Source organism: Cyclopterus lumpus, chromosome 10 (assembly GCF_009769545.1).
Source record: "Cyclopterus lumpus isolate fCycLum1 chromosome 10, fCycLum1.pri, whole genome shotgun sequence".
In the NCBI taxonomy this organism is placed as follows: domain Eukaryota; kingdom Metazoa; phylum Chordata; class Actinopteri; order Perciformes; family Cyclopteridae; genus Cyclopterus; species Cyclopterus lumpus.
In genome coordinates this window covers 15,016,586-15,033,171 of record NC_046975.1, presented here as the reverse complement: position 1 = coordinate 15,033,171, position 16,586 = coordinate 15,016,586, and the positions used below count along the sequence as shown (strand labels likewise).

Genomic DNA, 16,586 nt, shown 5'->3' with positions numbered 1-16,586 from the left:
TGTCGCATGCACTGCAGACATATGATGGAAATAAGTTAAATTGATGCTGGTGAACTGGTTTCAATGGAAAATCAATGTATGTGTTTACAACCCTTTTTCCTGTGTGTCCTAGTAGTGCTGTTGTGGAGGAGTTTATGAAATCCAATGAGTTTTATTTTGAAATCTTTTGAAAGTACATGTTTAATCCTGCAGATCTCACTAAAACCTTTTGGGATCATCAGTAAGTTCAACCCATAAATATTTTTTAAGTAATTGGTGTGGTCAGGGTAAAGGAGTTCCTCTAAAAGTTCCTTTTGCTCCTTTTATTTGTGCCTTTTATTTAATAGAACCGATCTGCTCTGTAGGATCATTTGCAACAACTCAAGTTTAAACGGAACATTTCAACCTAAAAATGTCTCGCAAGCAGATTCTGGGTTTTCATCGAACCTTTCAGTGTAACCCCCATATCTCCTGTGTTGGATATGGTATTGTTAGGTTTGGGGTTGCGTACCATGCAAGGAGCTCTATAAACACAATCAACAGCCATCACGTTTGGAGCTAATGTCCTGGTGTGAGGTGGTCAGGTGAGGGAAGAAGCTGGGTTTAGTTCAGATTGACTTAAAGACCGGGTGCAACCTTCCATTGATAATCCAAATCATGTAGCATGTGAGTTGTTCTAAAAATAAAGATAAGTTATATACATGTACGTTTCTGATTTGAATTTAAAGGCTGTTGACAGTAAATGTATGAGCCAAGAATGTATTGAGTTGCCTTCAGGAGGCCATCCATCTCTGAGATTTCTGCCTCCTCGCGAAACCATAATATTGTCAAAGTTAGAGCGTCTCAAATGACACCTTTCCAAACCCGAAGGATATTGCGAAAGACTATTTACAAACAGGCGGAAGAACAATCAGACACTATGCCAAAAACTATTTACAAATGCAACGCGTTTGGACTTTAAATTGAAACATAAACATTTAAATATACTGAAACTGCTTGAACATACCTGTATGGCTGAACACTTTATAATCACATACAGCCCACATTTAACACACTAATGCCAAAAGCGTTGCGATTTTTTGCAACCCTGAAAGTGAAAGCGTCTATAAACCAGATCAAACCAGAACACTTTGCTCAGTTGAACAACTGTTATTTTTTTCTTGGAAAAGAATGAAGATGGGTAATAATAATGTGTATCACCGTTTGATAATGATGCTCCTTGCGCTTACAAATCAGTTCAGGAGTTTTATGGACGACCGACCGGAGTTAACTCAGGTAGGCTACGCACTTTTACACGAAGGCCAACTAGAACCGTGCGTTTGTTACAGATCTCCGTTTTATTTATTTATCTTAATTCGTGGGGCGGGGTGATATCTTTAAAACAAATATGTTTTATAAACATGTATTTGAGTTATGTGGCCATCTTTATTCATTTTAGGAATGGCCTTGATCTGACGCACACAAGGGTAACATCTTTGTTTGAACTCTTTAACTCCAGGATTTGAACACAAGAGAGCATCTGCAGAAAGGACTGGCATGCAAGCAGGCAGGGTATTTGGATGCCTTGATTTTGGAGGACTTGAATCAGGTATGCGTTTTAGTGTTGCACATAAATAACGATGACGTTATACTAATAACAATAACAATCAAATCGATGAACGGGTCCTCGCTCATTCACGTTTTACCGTTTGTCACGTAACGCTGATGTTCTTACGCCAGTAGGTGGCGCTATGACTGACTGACACTAGACTTGTCGATATCCTCAGGCCGTGACTTGTAATGCTGCGTTCACACCAAACGCGTTGCAGTGGATCCCATGCAAAGTCAATGCACAGACAGAAAAATGTGACAGAAACAAGCAAAAAAAGGCCAAATTCTGCGAATTATTATAGCGCCCCCTAGTGTTCAAATCGCACGAGATTTTTTTGAGTGATTAGTCCCAATAGTGTTGAAGTTATGCGCATTGAAATACAAGACACGCCCCTAAGAGGTTCATTGGGCCATAGATCCTTACCACAATGAGATATCAAAAAACGGTTGACATATTGTAGGTCATCTGGCTTCATTGATCTGATTGATATACATGTTTGTATGATTCGGACCCAGCGCATAGGAGTACTGGCCAATTATGTGTTTTTCACAAAATTAAAAATGGCGGAAAATCTAAGTAGGCGGAGCTTAGGGGTCTGAGAGGCTTTTTTGTAGAGCAGGTGGAGATGGACATGTGTCAACAATTTCAAGTCAATTGGACATTCTGGATGAGGGGCGTCGCCGGTCAAACTTTGAGGGGGCGCTAGAGAGCAATTTTTGAAAAGACAAATTTGACGTCTATATCATACGTCTATTTTCACCAAGCCTGACAAGCTTGCAAAATGTCGTGACTTTTCAAGCTTGATAAGTACCCCCAATATGCGCCCAATGTTCTAAAATAAAAAGCGGAATAATCAGTCGCTCGGACCCTAATAATATCTCTGTTTGATAAGGACCCAATTACCAGAATGAGAACAATACATCTACCTTTCTTTGCCTATATTAACCAAGACAAAAGAGACATGTTTCATGGCATGTAGCACCATAAAGAATTCTGGAGACCATTTTAGATGATTATTGAAACCAGCTATCTTCTTGTCTCGCAATAGTTTCAGTTCTGTCTGACTGTCACCTGTAGTTCTATCCTGACTCTTCTTTCCTTCCAGTGGTGGAATGTACGGCATTTATTTATCAACATTTGTAACTTACTTTGCAGATTTAGATTATTAAACAAAATATAAATCAATTAATACAATTGTAACTGGTAACAGAGCATTTTTACACTGTCATTGCTGCTTTGACTTAGTGAAATATCGTAATGCTTCTTCCGCCAGACTTTTTCAAGAACTAATATCACATGTGTTGTTATTTCTTCAAATAAAAAGGGGGAACTTTGTTTTAAGAGCCACATTTGCTGGTTAGGTAACTAACTATCAACAGTCTGGCATTCCCCGCTGCTATAATTATATACTATAATTTAGCATTAAATTAAGGATATACTTTTTTTCTCATTAACTGAGTTAACATTTTGGTATTTTAAAGGTTAAATGACATTTAGGTTAACCTAAATTAACAGTGGGATACATACAGTTAAAAGGTTTGTTTTTAGACCTAAGTAGCTGGTTGTGTGTCTCTTTGTGCCATACTTGAGTAATTGGGGATACAAACTTGAACAATTGAAGATCTAGATCAGGTCTGATCATCAAAAGATTAATATTCATAACAATATTGCCGTTACTAACCGTTAGATAAAGAATATCCATATGAGATAAAGAAAACAACCAACAAGATCAAATAATGAATATATAACATCTATCATATCAAATATTGCAATTAATGAAATAATGCAGGTTAAATAATTAATAGATATCCATCAAATAATTAATACTAAATAATACACAAATCACCAAAAAAATAACATCCATTCAAATTCAATGATTACATGTATTGTCTGCTTTAAAATGTTCCACAGCCAATTATTAAAAGAACATAACATTCCTTGAAATCATGACTAATTTGATTCCAATTATCTTGAATATCAGTTGACAGAACTAGAGGAACAGTCTGGTGGTCTGGAAGAAGAACTTCATAGATTGATGATCGAGATTTTAAGTTCTCCTCGGAGACACTTGTTGAAGCATGTTGATGAACTACAGAATCAATTGAAAAAACTGCAAGCAGAATTGAGAGCGGCCATCAAATTCCTGGAGCGTCGGTCACAAGGAAAATCCCGCAGGAGAATCTTCAGGAGAATAAAGTCCAAGCTGAAGCGCAAAGAGAGCCAGGTGAAAACAATTATATTCTTAATTAAATTTGTTGACTTACTTAGAACTTTGTTTATGTTTACATATTGATATATATATATATATATATTCTGTTAAGCATAATATGATTTGTATGGTTATCCTTTTTGAGGAAAATCTGAAAGAAATACCCCTTCTCTTCTGCTTAGGATAGAAGATGTCCATTGCGTTCCCAGTCTTGTCCCAACATCCCATCAGAAGGCCTCCTCGAAGACCCTGAATTTAATTTCCTCAAGAAGTGGAGAAGCTTGAATAGAACGATAGAATTTAAGGACTCTTTGGAAGACATGCTCAAATGGTTTGATGGCGATCTTGAACACTTTGAGATGTCCTGCAGAAGAATCATAGACAAACTGGAGAAGACCTGGAACGTTAATTTCTTCCAGCCTCAGCAGCTACACCCTGGCCGTGGCTGTGGCCGTGGCCCCCGAGGACAAAACAACTCCCCTTTATCATCATCCCGGGCTTCAGGACAGGACCTTAGATCTGAGTTTCAGCCCAGTATGTCTGATTCATCTAGAGCCAGAGAAACAGCATCTAATGCTACCAGCGAGAGCTCAGATCAGAGCTCAGATCAGAGTGTAAGCCACCAGGTGGCTTTCATACTACTTCTGCTGTGTTTGATCGTTTACAGATAACATGCTGTGTTTGAGATAAGAAAGAAGTGTTTTCAAGCTTCAGAGTTAAACTGCACGGTACCAAACTTAAATAATTCAAGAGAGGTCACAAAACATACATAAACAGTGGAACTGTTTATGTATGCCAGCCGTCAACACTCCCCCACGAACGCATCCCTTAGGTTGTTTTATCACAAGGGGCTGCTCCACTAAAGCTTCAAAAGACCTGATTTATTTGTAATTATGTGCATTATGAGCATTCTCATCTTTCATCTACCAATAACTGTTTGTAGAACGTAGGGAGGGATACAACCCGACCTCACAGAGAAAGAATCCTGGCCCGACCATCACAGGTAGGAATTCTTAAAGGATATGTAGTGACTTTGAACTAATATAATTTGTTCTTTGAACTTCACTAAATGTCAACTTGATTAAATATCCCTTGTTGTGTAAACCTGTGTCCTAGTTCGGTTAACTTAGATTTGTTAACGGATTAAACTGCTTAGTATAGTTGTTTGGACTTGCAAATCTAATTCAACTGAACTAAAACGGTCAGCTGTGTAAACCTTTTGTTTTAGTATGGTTGATTTAGATTTTTTCATTGATTTAACTGCTTTGGGTAGTTGTTTGAAGTTGCAACTATGTCAGCTGAATTAAAAAGGTATGTTCATTTTAATTAAATGTATTATTTTTTTGAATTGTTCTATAATAACCTATAATACATGGCAGTTGATTAAAAAAGAGAAACAACCAATTTACATCCAACCATTTTATTGGTGCATTTTCTAATTATAAACACTTATAACTTACGTAAAAAAATTCAAATGTGCAAAACACACAATGAAATACCTTATGGACCTGGACTTGTCAGTTGTGTAACTATAACGTTGAACTTATACATCAACAATTGATCACCATTGATCATGAAGACTTTGTACATTATATGTACAAGTGTTCCTTTACTGTACCACAGTACTTAGATAGGCATATGTTCCTCTGCGAACTGTCTGCAGTCTACAGTCTGCTCATGAAGTAATAAAAAAATAAACAAAAAAAGAGAACTTCAAATGTGCAAAACACACAATTAAATAACAACTTATGGACCTGTACTCGTCAGTTGTGTAACTAACGTTGAACTTATACATCAACAACTATTTGAACACTCAAATGCGAGGAGTCATCAGAGAACAACCGTACATGGATTTTCTCAGGAGTCTGTTTCTTAATCCATGCACAAGTGATGAACACTGTCCTCCACCAATGTTCATGAGAACCTTCTGAATAACCTCAAATGTGTATTTTAGTTCCTTCAGATAGTCTATGTTCAGTGCAAAAAGCAAACACATCAGCATGGCAATGGCGCTTGTTAGGTCCTTCAGATCAGACAGGATAACTGCTTCCTCAAGGACCACTGACACGTCGATGATGTCTTCTCCTTCTTTCACCCTCACAATGCCAACTTTCATCCCGTCAGTCCATACATCCTCTTTGTCTGTGGCCTACACAAGAGTTTAAAGGTAGCAAAATGGCATTGACCATATTTTCAGTTTGTTGTAGCAGTTTGTATGATGGCATCTACAAGGGGAGCCTGAAAGTCTAGGATTTTATCTCCTATTTAAAAGTAGAAATTAATACAAATTTTAATTAATTGACTAATTCTTGACCACTGCAACACAATTTAATAAACAATGCTTACCTCCACAGTCTTGAAAAGACACAAGTGCTCCTCTTTCAGATAATGAGGAAGGCCCAGCAGAAGAACTGACCTCTTCTTGGATGTTGAGCTCTGATTAAAAAAATAACAAATACCAGTTATTGTATATGGTGCACCATCTGCTTACATATGGTGACAAAATTACATCAGTCTTTTAATATGATCAGCATTAAATATTAGCCAGGCTTATCAGCACATGCAAGCAGAAAATGTGATCCAACCTTCCATGACTGATTTGGTAAAGGTAAAATACTAAATGTCGAATCAGAAATCCTAAAGTCAGTCTTCAATTATCTCTAAGCCTGTGTGGTATCATGTTATTAAGATATACCACGGTATTCAAAAATACCAAAGGTGTGATGTTCAATAGTCAAAAACATAGGCTATTTTATCCATTACTTGACAAAATGCTAACAACAAATGTGGGACGACTGGAAGAACAACTAACATTTGAACACTTACATCATCATCATCATCATCATCAAGCAATCTTGTGATCCTGGTCAGGCCCACTGTGCCACTCTTTACTTTGTAGAGCTCAAGGAACCTCGCCAGGTACTGGTCCAGCCCAGAGAAGAGGGAGCCTTTCAAGTCAACTGATGTAAGGCGAGCAAATTCTGCTTCAATCGGTTGGATGTGGTCAAAAAGTAAATTTCGTACAAAAACAATTAAATACAACATTTGTCACCAAGACAAAAGTTTAAGAAAAATCTAAAACAGCGTATTTTACCTGTCGTTCAGCAAACAAGGCTGGCCATCATTCTTTGACTTGTGCCACAAGTGGTTCTTCTACAATCTCTTTTCTCCGTAGGGGGAATGTGTTATTCATCATTCCACCAATTTGCTTCCAGTCAACCTTTCTTTTCTTCATCTCACTGACCATGGCTGATCTGTCCATGTCAAGATCACTTAGGGCTATTCCTTCTGGAAAATCTGGCAGAAAATGTACTTCAGATTTTTTTAGCTCTCTTCAGTCTTTTTGACCCAGGTCCTCCAGAGGAACGTGAGTTGACTGAGCTCGGTGCATCCAGCCACTCGCAGCTTCTGCCGGAAGTTGCCCATCTTGAACTTTAGACTGAACTTTCAACAGTACCACCCATGGACAGACCCTGGTTCCTTCAGACAAGGATGCTTGATGATGAGAGCTTGGGCCACATGATCATACTCTTCACATGCTGGGTAGGGGTTGTGGGAATATATAGCTTCTGCTAACTTATCCAAGATGTATGATTTCATGTCTTTTGATATGTCAATAAGTGTCCCATCTTTATGGTAAGCTTCATTTCCTTTCAAAAGAAAAGGCAAGAATGACAAATGACTGAGGCAGCTGACGACTTTGGCTACCACTGGGGCCCTCCTCATGGGAAGATGAAGACAGACTTGCCGTGTCTAATGCATGACATTTATCAAAGATTTTTGTAAATGGTTGTTTTAAAATAAATTATATAATTAAATCCACCAGACATGTTATTCACTAAATCTGAATGATGAAATTCCATAATAGTGAGTTGAGTTTCAACAATCTATTATAACGTCTCACAATTTTGTGGATAATTCTATATATTTCACAAAATTTATAATGTTATATTTAATATTGATTACTTTGGGGCTCCATAGAATGGGATAGTGGTATTTTTTCAATCTAACCATTAACAATATTTGCAGCAATGCATCAAAAACAGACTGCAGTTGGAATGTCTAATCTATTGAGACCATTTTCTGAACATCACTTCATTACGGAACAATAAAAAAAACTCTTAAAACTTACTGTTATTGGGAAGGACAAGACAGCTGTTCTACCACTGTGTTGGTTAAGTTTCACTGGTGTCTGCAGAGGGGTACCCATGTGATGCTTGAATGTCAAAACTGTGAAAAATAAAACATTTGAACTAACCTTAATGTAAGGAAAAAATCAAATGGTATAATGCACTGACATAAACATAGTTGTCAATTCATAATTTGGATGGTGGCATATCTGAACATTTCATTCATGCAGCTTACATGCAAGTCTCAATAACACCACTTTAAATTACTAGCTATATGGATTTAACATGCAGGGTCTAACAATAACGTGTTTTTTTTTTTATTTGCCACGGTATAACGTTAGCTACATGTCTTGAATAACTTACTTAGGTTGACAAAACCTGTTGTCTGAATTTTGGTGGCATTGGCTCAGCACAATAGTGTAGCCTAATCTTTATCTGCAACTGTGCAGAAATTACAGGTTTACACAATGAATGAACAGAATGACGTGCACAAGCAAGCTTAATGCAGAAACTTCGGGCGCTACTCCTGTACCAGCCAAGAAGCACGGGAGGACAGTATTTGACTTGGCGTTAACTAACTTAACTAACTAGCTACGTTATCTAACGTTAGCTCGTTAAACCGCGGTCTTTCTTCAGTTTTTAGCTAACGTACGTTAGCTAACGTTATTTAACGGTGCATCTCGGACCAGCCGAGGAGCACGGGTGAACAGTATTCCATTAAACTAGCTTGTCTGCCTGGAAAAAAGGCGGCTAACGGCCCCACGTTAGCTAACGTTAGCCGACACTTGCATCTCCGAGTTCAAACCAGCCACCGCTGAAGTAGCGAGAGAGACAGACACGGGCAGAGAAGACTGAAGTCTACGCGAGTCGAGCAGACGTAGTAACGTCTGGGGAAAAAAATATTTAAATTAAATTCATGTTTTACTTTTTCGAGGTTTGGCAACTGGCTTATTATAACATAATGTAACTTCACTGGCCCGTTGCTCTTAACGTTGGTCCCTGCGATGGCCCAATAGCTCATACATTTAATATATATACATCACTTATATATAAACACTTATGATTTTACTCACCTCGAAAACAGTCAAAGCAGACAATGTCACCCAAGCCTGGTCTGAAACAGGGACAGGACTGGAGGAAAGTCAACTTCGCCCGCCAAATCCCCATAATGCACTTTGATAAGCCGTGTATTCCAATAGACCTCAGTAGTAATGACTTCATGAACTTCTTCAATGAAAAGATTTTAACTATTAGAGGCAAGATTGATGATCTCTTGCATCAGTTACATCTGACTACCTGTCTCAGACCCCATCCCAACGAGGCTGCTTAAAGACGTGTTGCCTTTAATTGGCACCTCTCTGCTGGATATTGTTAATGTGTCTTTGCTAACAGGGCATGTACCACATTCCTTCAAAGTAGCTGTAATTAAACCTCTCCTGAAAAAGCCCACTCTTAATCCAGAGGTGTTGGCTAACTACAGACCGATCTCTAACCTTCCCTTCCTCTCTAAGATCCTTGAAAAAGTAGTCGCAAATCAGTTGTGCGACTTCCTACATCAGAATAGTTTATTTGAGGAGTTTCAGTCAGGATTTAGAAAACACCACAGCACAGAGACAGCACTGGTGAAAATTACAAATGACTTCCTAATTGCATCAGATAAAGGACTCATCTCCGTACTGGTATTATTAGACCTTAGTGCTGCGTTCGACACCATTGATCATGACATCCTATTACAGAGACTGGATCAGTCGATTGGCATTTCAGGTACCGCACTAAGTTGGTTTAAATCCTATTTATCAGATCAATCTCAATTTGTATTTGTAAACGATGAAGCCTCGATGACCACCAACGTTAATCACGGAGTTCCACAAGGTTCTGTGCTTGGACCAATTTTATTTACCTTATATATGCTCCCTTTGGGCAATATTATCAGGAAACACTGCATAAACTTTCATTGCTATGCAGACGATACTCAATTATATCTATCGATCAAACCAGAGGAGATCAACCAGCTCGCTAAAATTCAAGAATGTCTTAAAGACATAAAAACATGGATGACCTGCAACTTCCTGATGTTAAACTCAGACAAAACTGAAGTTATTTTACTTGGCCCTGAACACCTCAGAGATCAATTATCTGGTGATGTGGTTTCTGTAGATGGCATTGCCCTGGCATCCAACACCACTGTAAAGAATCTCGGCGTTATCTTTGACCGAGACTTGTCCTTTAACTCCCACGTTAAGCAAATCTCAAGGATTGCATTTTTTCATCTACGTAACATTTCAAAAATCAGGCACATCTTGTCTCAAAAAGATGCAGAAAAGCTTGTTCACGCGTTTGTTACTTCCAGACTAGATTACTGCAACTCCTTATTATCAGGCTGCTCTAATAAGTCTCTTAAATCCCTCCAGTTGATCCAGAATGCTGCAGCTCGTGTACTCACAAAAACTAAGAAAAGAGATCATATTACTCCTGTATTAGCTGCTCTGCACTGGCTCCCTGTAAAATCTAGAATCACATTTAAAATTCTTCTCCTCACCTACAAAGCTTTGATTGGTGATGCACCATCATATCTTAAGGAGCTTGTAGTACCATATTGCCCCACTAGAGAGCTGCTCTCATTAAATGCGGGGCTACTTGTGATTCCTAGAGTCCTAAAAAGTAGGATGGGAGCAAGAGCCTTCAGTTATCAAGCTCCTCTTTTATGGAACCAGCTTCCACTTTCAGTCCGGGAGGCAGACACAGTCACCTCATTCAAGAATAGACTTAAGACTTTCCTGTTTGATAGTGCTTATAGTTAGGGCTGAATCAGGTTTGCCCTGGTCGAGCCCCTTGATATGCTGCTATAGGCTAATAGGCTGCTGGGGGATGTTTTAGGATACACTGAGCACCTATCTCCTCTTCTCTCTCTCCTTATGGATGAATTTACATCTCTCCATTGCACCTTATTAACTCTGCTTCCTCCCCGGAGTCGTTGTGACTTCACGTCTCATAGGGTCCATTGGACCTGGAGGTGTCTGATGCCTGGTGAGCCGGCCTCCCGCGTTGGCCCTGCTGATGCCCCCTCTCCCCCCCCCCCCCCCCCCCCCCCCCCCCTCCTTCTGTTTCATGGATTGGAGTTCCATTCATACATTGTCATATTCATGTAATGTGTTTATGTAACTTTGTAAATGCTGTTCATTCTGTACACATGACATCTATTGCTTCTGTCCATCCGGGGAGAGGGATCCTCCTCTGTTGCTCTCCTGAAGGTTTCTTCCCTTTTTTCCCTGTCAAAGGTTATTTTTGGGGAGTTTTTCCTGATCCGATGTGAGGTCCTGGGACAGGGATGTCGTATGTGTACAGATTGTAAAGCCCTCTGAGGCAAATTTGTAATTTGTGATATTGGGCTATACAAAATAAACTGAATTGAATTTAATTGATAACGGTCGCAAAAATGTGATGACTACCTCATTAATCAAGTTGATTTACACTACTAATTCAATTGAATGTAAATTTTCAGGTTGACGTTTGGTTTGTCGTTGAGATGTTGCGAACTAGTAATTATGTGTTATCACAACAACTTCAATAATCTTTTGTTATACTGACAGAATAATATCCTAAAATAACAAACAAGTAAAACACATTTTACAGTGTATACTGTACATTTCGGCAGCACTTATTACATCAAAAGAACAGTTTAATGTTATAACTTAATGTTACCAGACACAAAGTGGGCTCTGCACAGACTCTTGCTGCCTTTAGGACCACCGTACCCAATCCGATCTTTTAATGGCCTGGATCCAAAACCTCCCTCTGATCGTAGCAAAGGCATTTGATCCCCCTCAGAATATTAAACCTTGTCCATCTATCTTTTCTGCGGTTGGTGCGGCACGAGAACTCTGTGTCATATCAGGAGATTCAAACTTTCTCTGAATCCCTTTATTGTCAGTTATACTGTATGTATGTATATATATATATATATATGTGTGTGTGTGTGTGTGTGTGTACTGTGTATATTTTATACTGCCACTGACTGACCCCTCAGTCACCACACCTAACCGTCTCCCTGGGATGCAAGTTATAAGACCTAGCAGCTGGAGAAAACAGTTTTCACACTTATATTTTTGTGGATGCTGTGTTTGACTTTCAGCTAACGGAATTGCCAATCGATGCTGAGAACATCCACCACCACCACTAGTTTTTTCATCTTCAGTTGTTAGATTCTGTATTTAGTACCAGATTAAAGCTTAACAAATATTTTAAAAATCTGTCAAATTCCACCACTTTATCATCCATTAAGGAAATGAAGGAAATTAAAGACTGGTTAACGATAAATGAATGGTCTAACGTTTCACTGAATACAACGTTAAGATCTGAGCCTGTCGGTGGCCAAAATAAGCACGTTCAGTTTCCGTAAATTGAGTGTGAGGAGTTGTTTGAGCGATTAGGCTATATTACAACCATCTGCAGCGCTCTCCTTCAACACTGGACCAAATTCAAGACCTGTTGTCCCCATTTGTCACTTACCACAAAAAACATGGTGAAATAAGGTTGAATGATACCGGTTACCCATTAATAGCAAGCTTTTCATTTACATTCATTTATATTCTGTGTGCAGTTCTTTGTGACTATTCACATTTCGACTTGATATCCTGTAGTTACTGCTTTTTACATTTGTATTGCCTTTAAACACTCTACTGCTATGTTTTCACCAATGCAAGAGGGTTGGAAGTCATACTGCTAAACTAGAAAAAACAAATGATTCTGTGAAGTCGCTAAAATTGCCATCGGAGGTCTGGGATGGGCAGGAGAGACAAATGTACCGGTAATGTAATTTAAATAAACAGAAAGATTTGTATTCAGGGATAAAAGGAGGAGGTTTGTCTCCACAACACTGTGCTACTCAAATGCTGCTTCTAATAAAATGAGTAGATTCAAATGAGCAAAAGGGACCATGGGAAATAAGTGAACAGTTAAAAATCACATACATTAAAAAATGACTGGGACCAGATGGTTTTGTAGAATACCACAAATTATTCTTTATTCAAAACCATTACAAACAATTAAATGTCAGAGAAAGACCATGTGTTATTCAGAGATGTCTTGTGAAAACTGCAGGAACGTTAGTTTGGTTTCCTCTCAGCCCAGGATCCCCAGTTTTGTTTACACTAAATAGAAAGTTAGAGTGCATTACACAGCTTTTCTTTTAGTTCAGTCACAATATCATCATATGATCTTCTTTTGATAGTGTAACATATTTTTCTTCTCCATAGGTTTAATTTAAGTAGCATTATTCCTTCATTAAGAATGACCATTTTTGTTCATATAAATAGAAAGCACCTCCCCTACCACGACCTCTCACGTCCTTCAAAAAAGATAAATATGTGTCTTCAAAATCTTCAGTTCAAATTAAAAAACATTTAAACATATTGCATCTTTGCCGCGTATTTCTTTTAATAGTGTTCATGTGCTCATATGTGCTGAAGTTAAAAAGTCTGAAAAACACAGGGTTTGATCTCAAACCAACCAGCTTTGTAATCGAACTAAAGAAGGCATAAGGGACACATGGAGGTCAAGTAAGATGAAAATTAATACAATATTTGGCTATATCACAGATGTAAATGATTTAATAAGTACAAGTTAGGCTTTGCTGGTGATCCGTTCATCAAATCCCTGAACAGGCGATCCAGAACGTCAATCACTCTGTGTTCTTGTTTTCTTTTTTGCCGCCAGAAAACATGTATGCGAAACCCAGAACCAACGCTGTAGCCAAGCCGGCCACAGCGACAGTTTCTCCGGCCTTACGCACCTGCAGAGGGAAACGGACACCTTTTAGTGAGTGAGCTGAGCCTTCTTTTACATTCAAAACTACGGTCCCTCTTAAATTAAATTTTATATTATCATTTAATGGACAACAGTAATGTAGATTATGCTGTGAGGATTTCTTTTTTTTCCCCTCACGGAAACCGGTCTCTATAGGAATCCATTGTAACTGACATTATAAATTTAAACATTTTTTATAGCCAATATGTTTTTTAAAATCTTACCAGTACAAACATTTGAACTCCTTAATGCATTTATGTTTTTGTCCAACATAAGTACTCTCTTCACCACCCCACATGGGTCCACCAACCTGACGGGACTCAGCCTTTCCGTAGCGCATCTCCGTTGCAAAGTGCTCACAGTTCCCCCTGAAGACGCAGTATGGCATTTCCTCGCCCACCTTCGCACAGGCATCCCTCACAATGACGTGAGCCGGGCGGGACTTGTACTTCTTGTCCAGGCTGTTGTTGATTTCCCACTTGTCGCTTCCCACCACATCCCACAGCTCCTCTTTCTTCACCACGGCCTTCTCAGCTAGAACAGACATCATACTGTTGGCGCTTGAACCCGGGACCTCTGCTATATATCAAAAAGAAAGGGGGAGAAACAGATATCACTTATGTGGATTTATGCACTAAATATCGAAAATGTTTTGTCTTTGATTTTTTTAGGTTAACCAAAGATCTGATATTCTAAGACAGGTTAGCACAGAGAGACAGAGACAGAGACTCACAGGGGGGTGCCAAGTGGACAATGAAGCCATCACCAACATACACAGCCCAGTGCTGATAGGAGCCACGGAAGATCTCAATCAAGTCTCCAACCTCTGGTTTCTCATCATACTTGGATTAGAACAACACAAACAGATGCTATACAAGTTGCATAATGACATGTAATTGCTATAATAGAACAGCAGCAAAAGAAAAAAGTCCAATTTGTGGGCGACTGTGGATCAGTGGTTAGCAGGTCCATCTTTCAATCAGGGGGTTGGTAGTTCAATCCCCGCCCTAGTCGATGTGTCCTTGAGCAAGACACTTAACCCTGAATTGTTCCCTGTAGCTGTGTCTACAGTGTATGAATGTAACATGATTGTAAGTCGCTTTGGATAAAAGCGTCAGCTAAATGACATGTAATGTAATTTTCTATATTCTGATAAAGTGAGAATTTCCTAACCAGTGTCGGAGCCATGTCAGTGTTCCTTGACCTTCAGCACCTGCAGGAGAAAATCGTAGACCAGTTAGCACATAACATAAGCTATGGAGAAGAGTGTGAGATGTGAGGTCCTGGGACAGGGATGTCATATGTGTACAGATTGTAAAGCCCTCTGAGGCAAATTTGTAATTTGTGATATTGGGCTATACAAAACAAACTGAATTGAATTAAAAGATACAGAATTTTTTTTTTTTAATAGTTCACGTTATCTGTGATAACACTTTTGATACAGTTGTACTTTGCTCTTGATTTATGTTAGATCAAAGGTGTAACACAGCATTTTAAGAATATATTTACATGTAATGCTTTACTGATAATATAATGTGTATGTTCCCTTTAGGGTACTATGTGTTCACTACATGTAATTATACTAACAATCAGGCATACTGTGGACCATCATTACTGCGTTGTCTGCTTATCTTGTGTTCCAGACTGAGTGGTTCCGCCCCGGTTTCCTTTCTGAATATACTCAAGATTGTCAGAATATGAATTACTTTACTTATTATTTTATTTACAATGATCTTCATCTCTTTTTGTCCTTTATTGCTTCTATCTACATGAAATAAAAATCCTGTTTGACTTGACAGTTTCTGTTATTTAGTTTACCCTCATTGATATAAATGCAGTGGACAAAATACTAGAAACAACTGTCAGTAAAATGCCATTCAAGTAAACAGCACCACAAACTACAGCCTCTAAAATGATCAAAACGTTGAATTAGAGACTATGTTGCATTACCTTTATGCCATTATAACCTTCATAAAAGCTAGGTTTTAATGCAGAGTTATTGGAATTAATTAACGTTATTATAGTTAAGTGTTATAGCTATAGTAAGTGTTCGTACTTTTTTCAGTAGTTGTTTCGAATTCTGGCTGTAGCACTGTCGTGGCAAAGCTCATTTGACACGACTTGCCACGACTTGTCACGACAGTTACCACTGTTTGTGGCAGCTGCAACTGTTTGGGGCAGTTGCCGTTTTTAAGCTTATCTTTCGTGTTCTGACTGTGTAACAATACATTAAGGTCATTGAGAGTATAACGGTTGGTAGTTTAGGAAAGAAATGCCAAATTGTAATAGTATAGCTCCTCGTTTTGATTAAACTAAGCTAATATAGGCTAACAAAAGCTAGCATTTCTCGCAACGATAGACACTTCCAGGAAGTACTGCGGTCGGCTCACATGACCGCAGTACAATTTGAGCCTTGTTCTTTTCTCCTTTTGTGGTCTTATTATTGGATAACGTAAATTGTTAACCAGCATCGTATGTCCGTACGCTTTAATAAAGAGCGTATGATGATTTAAATAACGCTGTCAACCTGCTGTAATGTAGACCTGGTTTGTCATTCGGTTCATATTTTAAGTTTCGCCAACATGAAGATACCCGAAATCTAGTGATTGCTGTGTTTACGTAACCCGAAGGCCTTTAACACAACAGTGTTATAACACAATGTAGCATCACGAAAACACCGCCATGGCTGACGTTACGGTTTAATGTGTTCAAACAGTCCGTCCACTTACCGGGAAACACGATGTCCTCAGCTCGTTATATGATATTAAAGACCACACCAGAGAAACCGAAACTTAGCTGATTGTTGTTTATATCTGGAGCTCCTTCAGAATAAAAGCCACAATAAAAGCTTCACGCAAACATTACGCTGATG

At 38.7% G+C, this 16,586-nt stretch overlaps 2 protein-coding genes across 2 annotated transcripts; one reads left to right on the top strand and one right to left on the bottom strand.

Moving 5' to 3' along the window:
- Positions 1 to 212: 212 nt before the first annotated feature.
- Positions 213 to 5,150, top strand: LOC117737460. Its single transcript, XM_034543444.1, has 4 exons — positions 213 to 1,254; positions 1,478 to 1,567; positions 3,552 to 3,794; positions 3,962 to 5,150. Exons 1-4 carry the CDS (start codon positions 1,150 to 1,152, stop codon positions 4,448 to 4,450), a joined length of 927 nt encoding a protein of 308 aa, XP_034399335.1. The 5' UTR covers positions 213 to 1,149; the 3' UTR covers positions 4,451 to 5,150.
- Positions 5,151 to 13,320: 8,170 nt separating this feature from the next.
- On the bottom strand, positions 13,321 to 16,571 carry LOC117737327 (phospholipase A and acyltransferase 3-like). The gene is made up of 5 exons (XM_034543208.1): positions 16,444 to 16,571; positions 14,888 to 14,927; positions 14,448 to 14,556; positions 14,025 to 14,293; positions 13,321 to 13,700 (listed from the first exon to the last, which is right to left on the bottom strand). Exons 2-5 carry the CDS (start codon positions 14,900 to 14,902, stop codon positions 13,590 to 13,592), a joined length of 504 nt encoding a protein of 167 aa, XP_034399099.1. The 5' UTR covers positions 14,903 to 14,927; positions 16,444 to 16,571; the 3' UTR covers positions 13,321 to 13,589.
- Between the last annotated feature and the right edge of the window lie 15 nt (positions 16,572 to 16,586).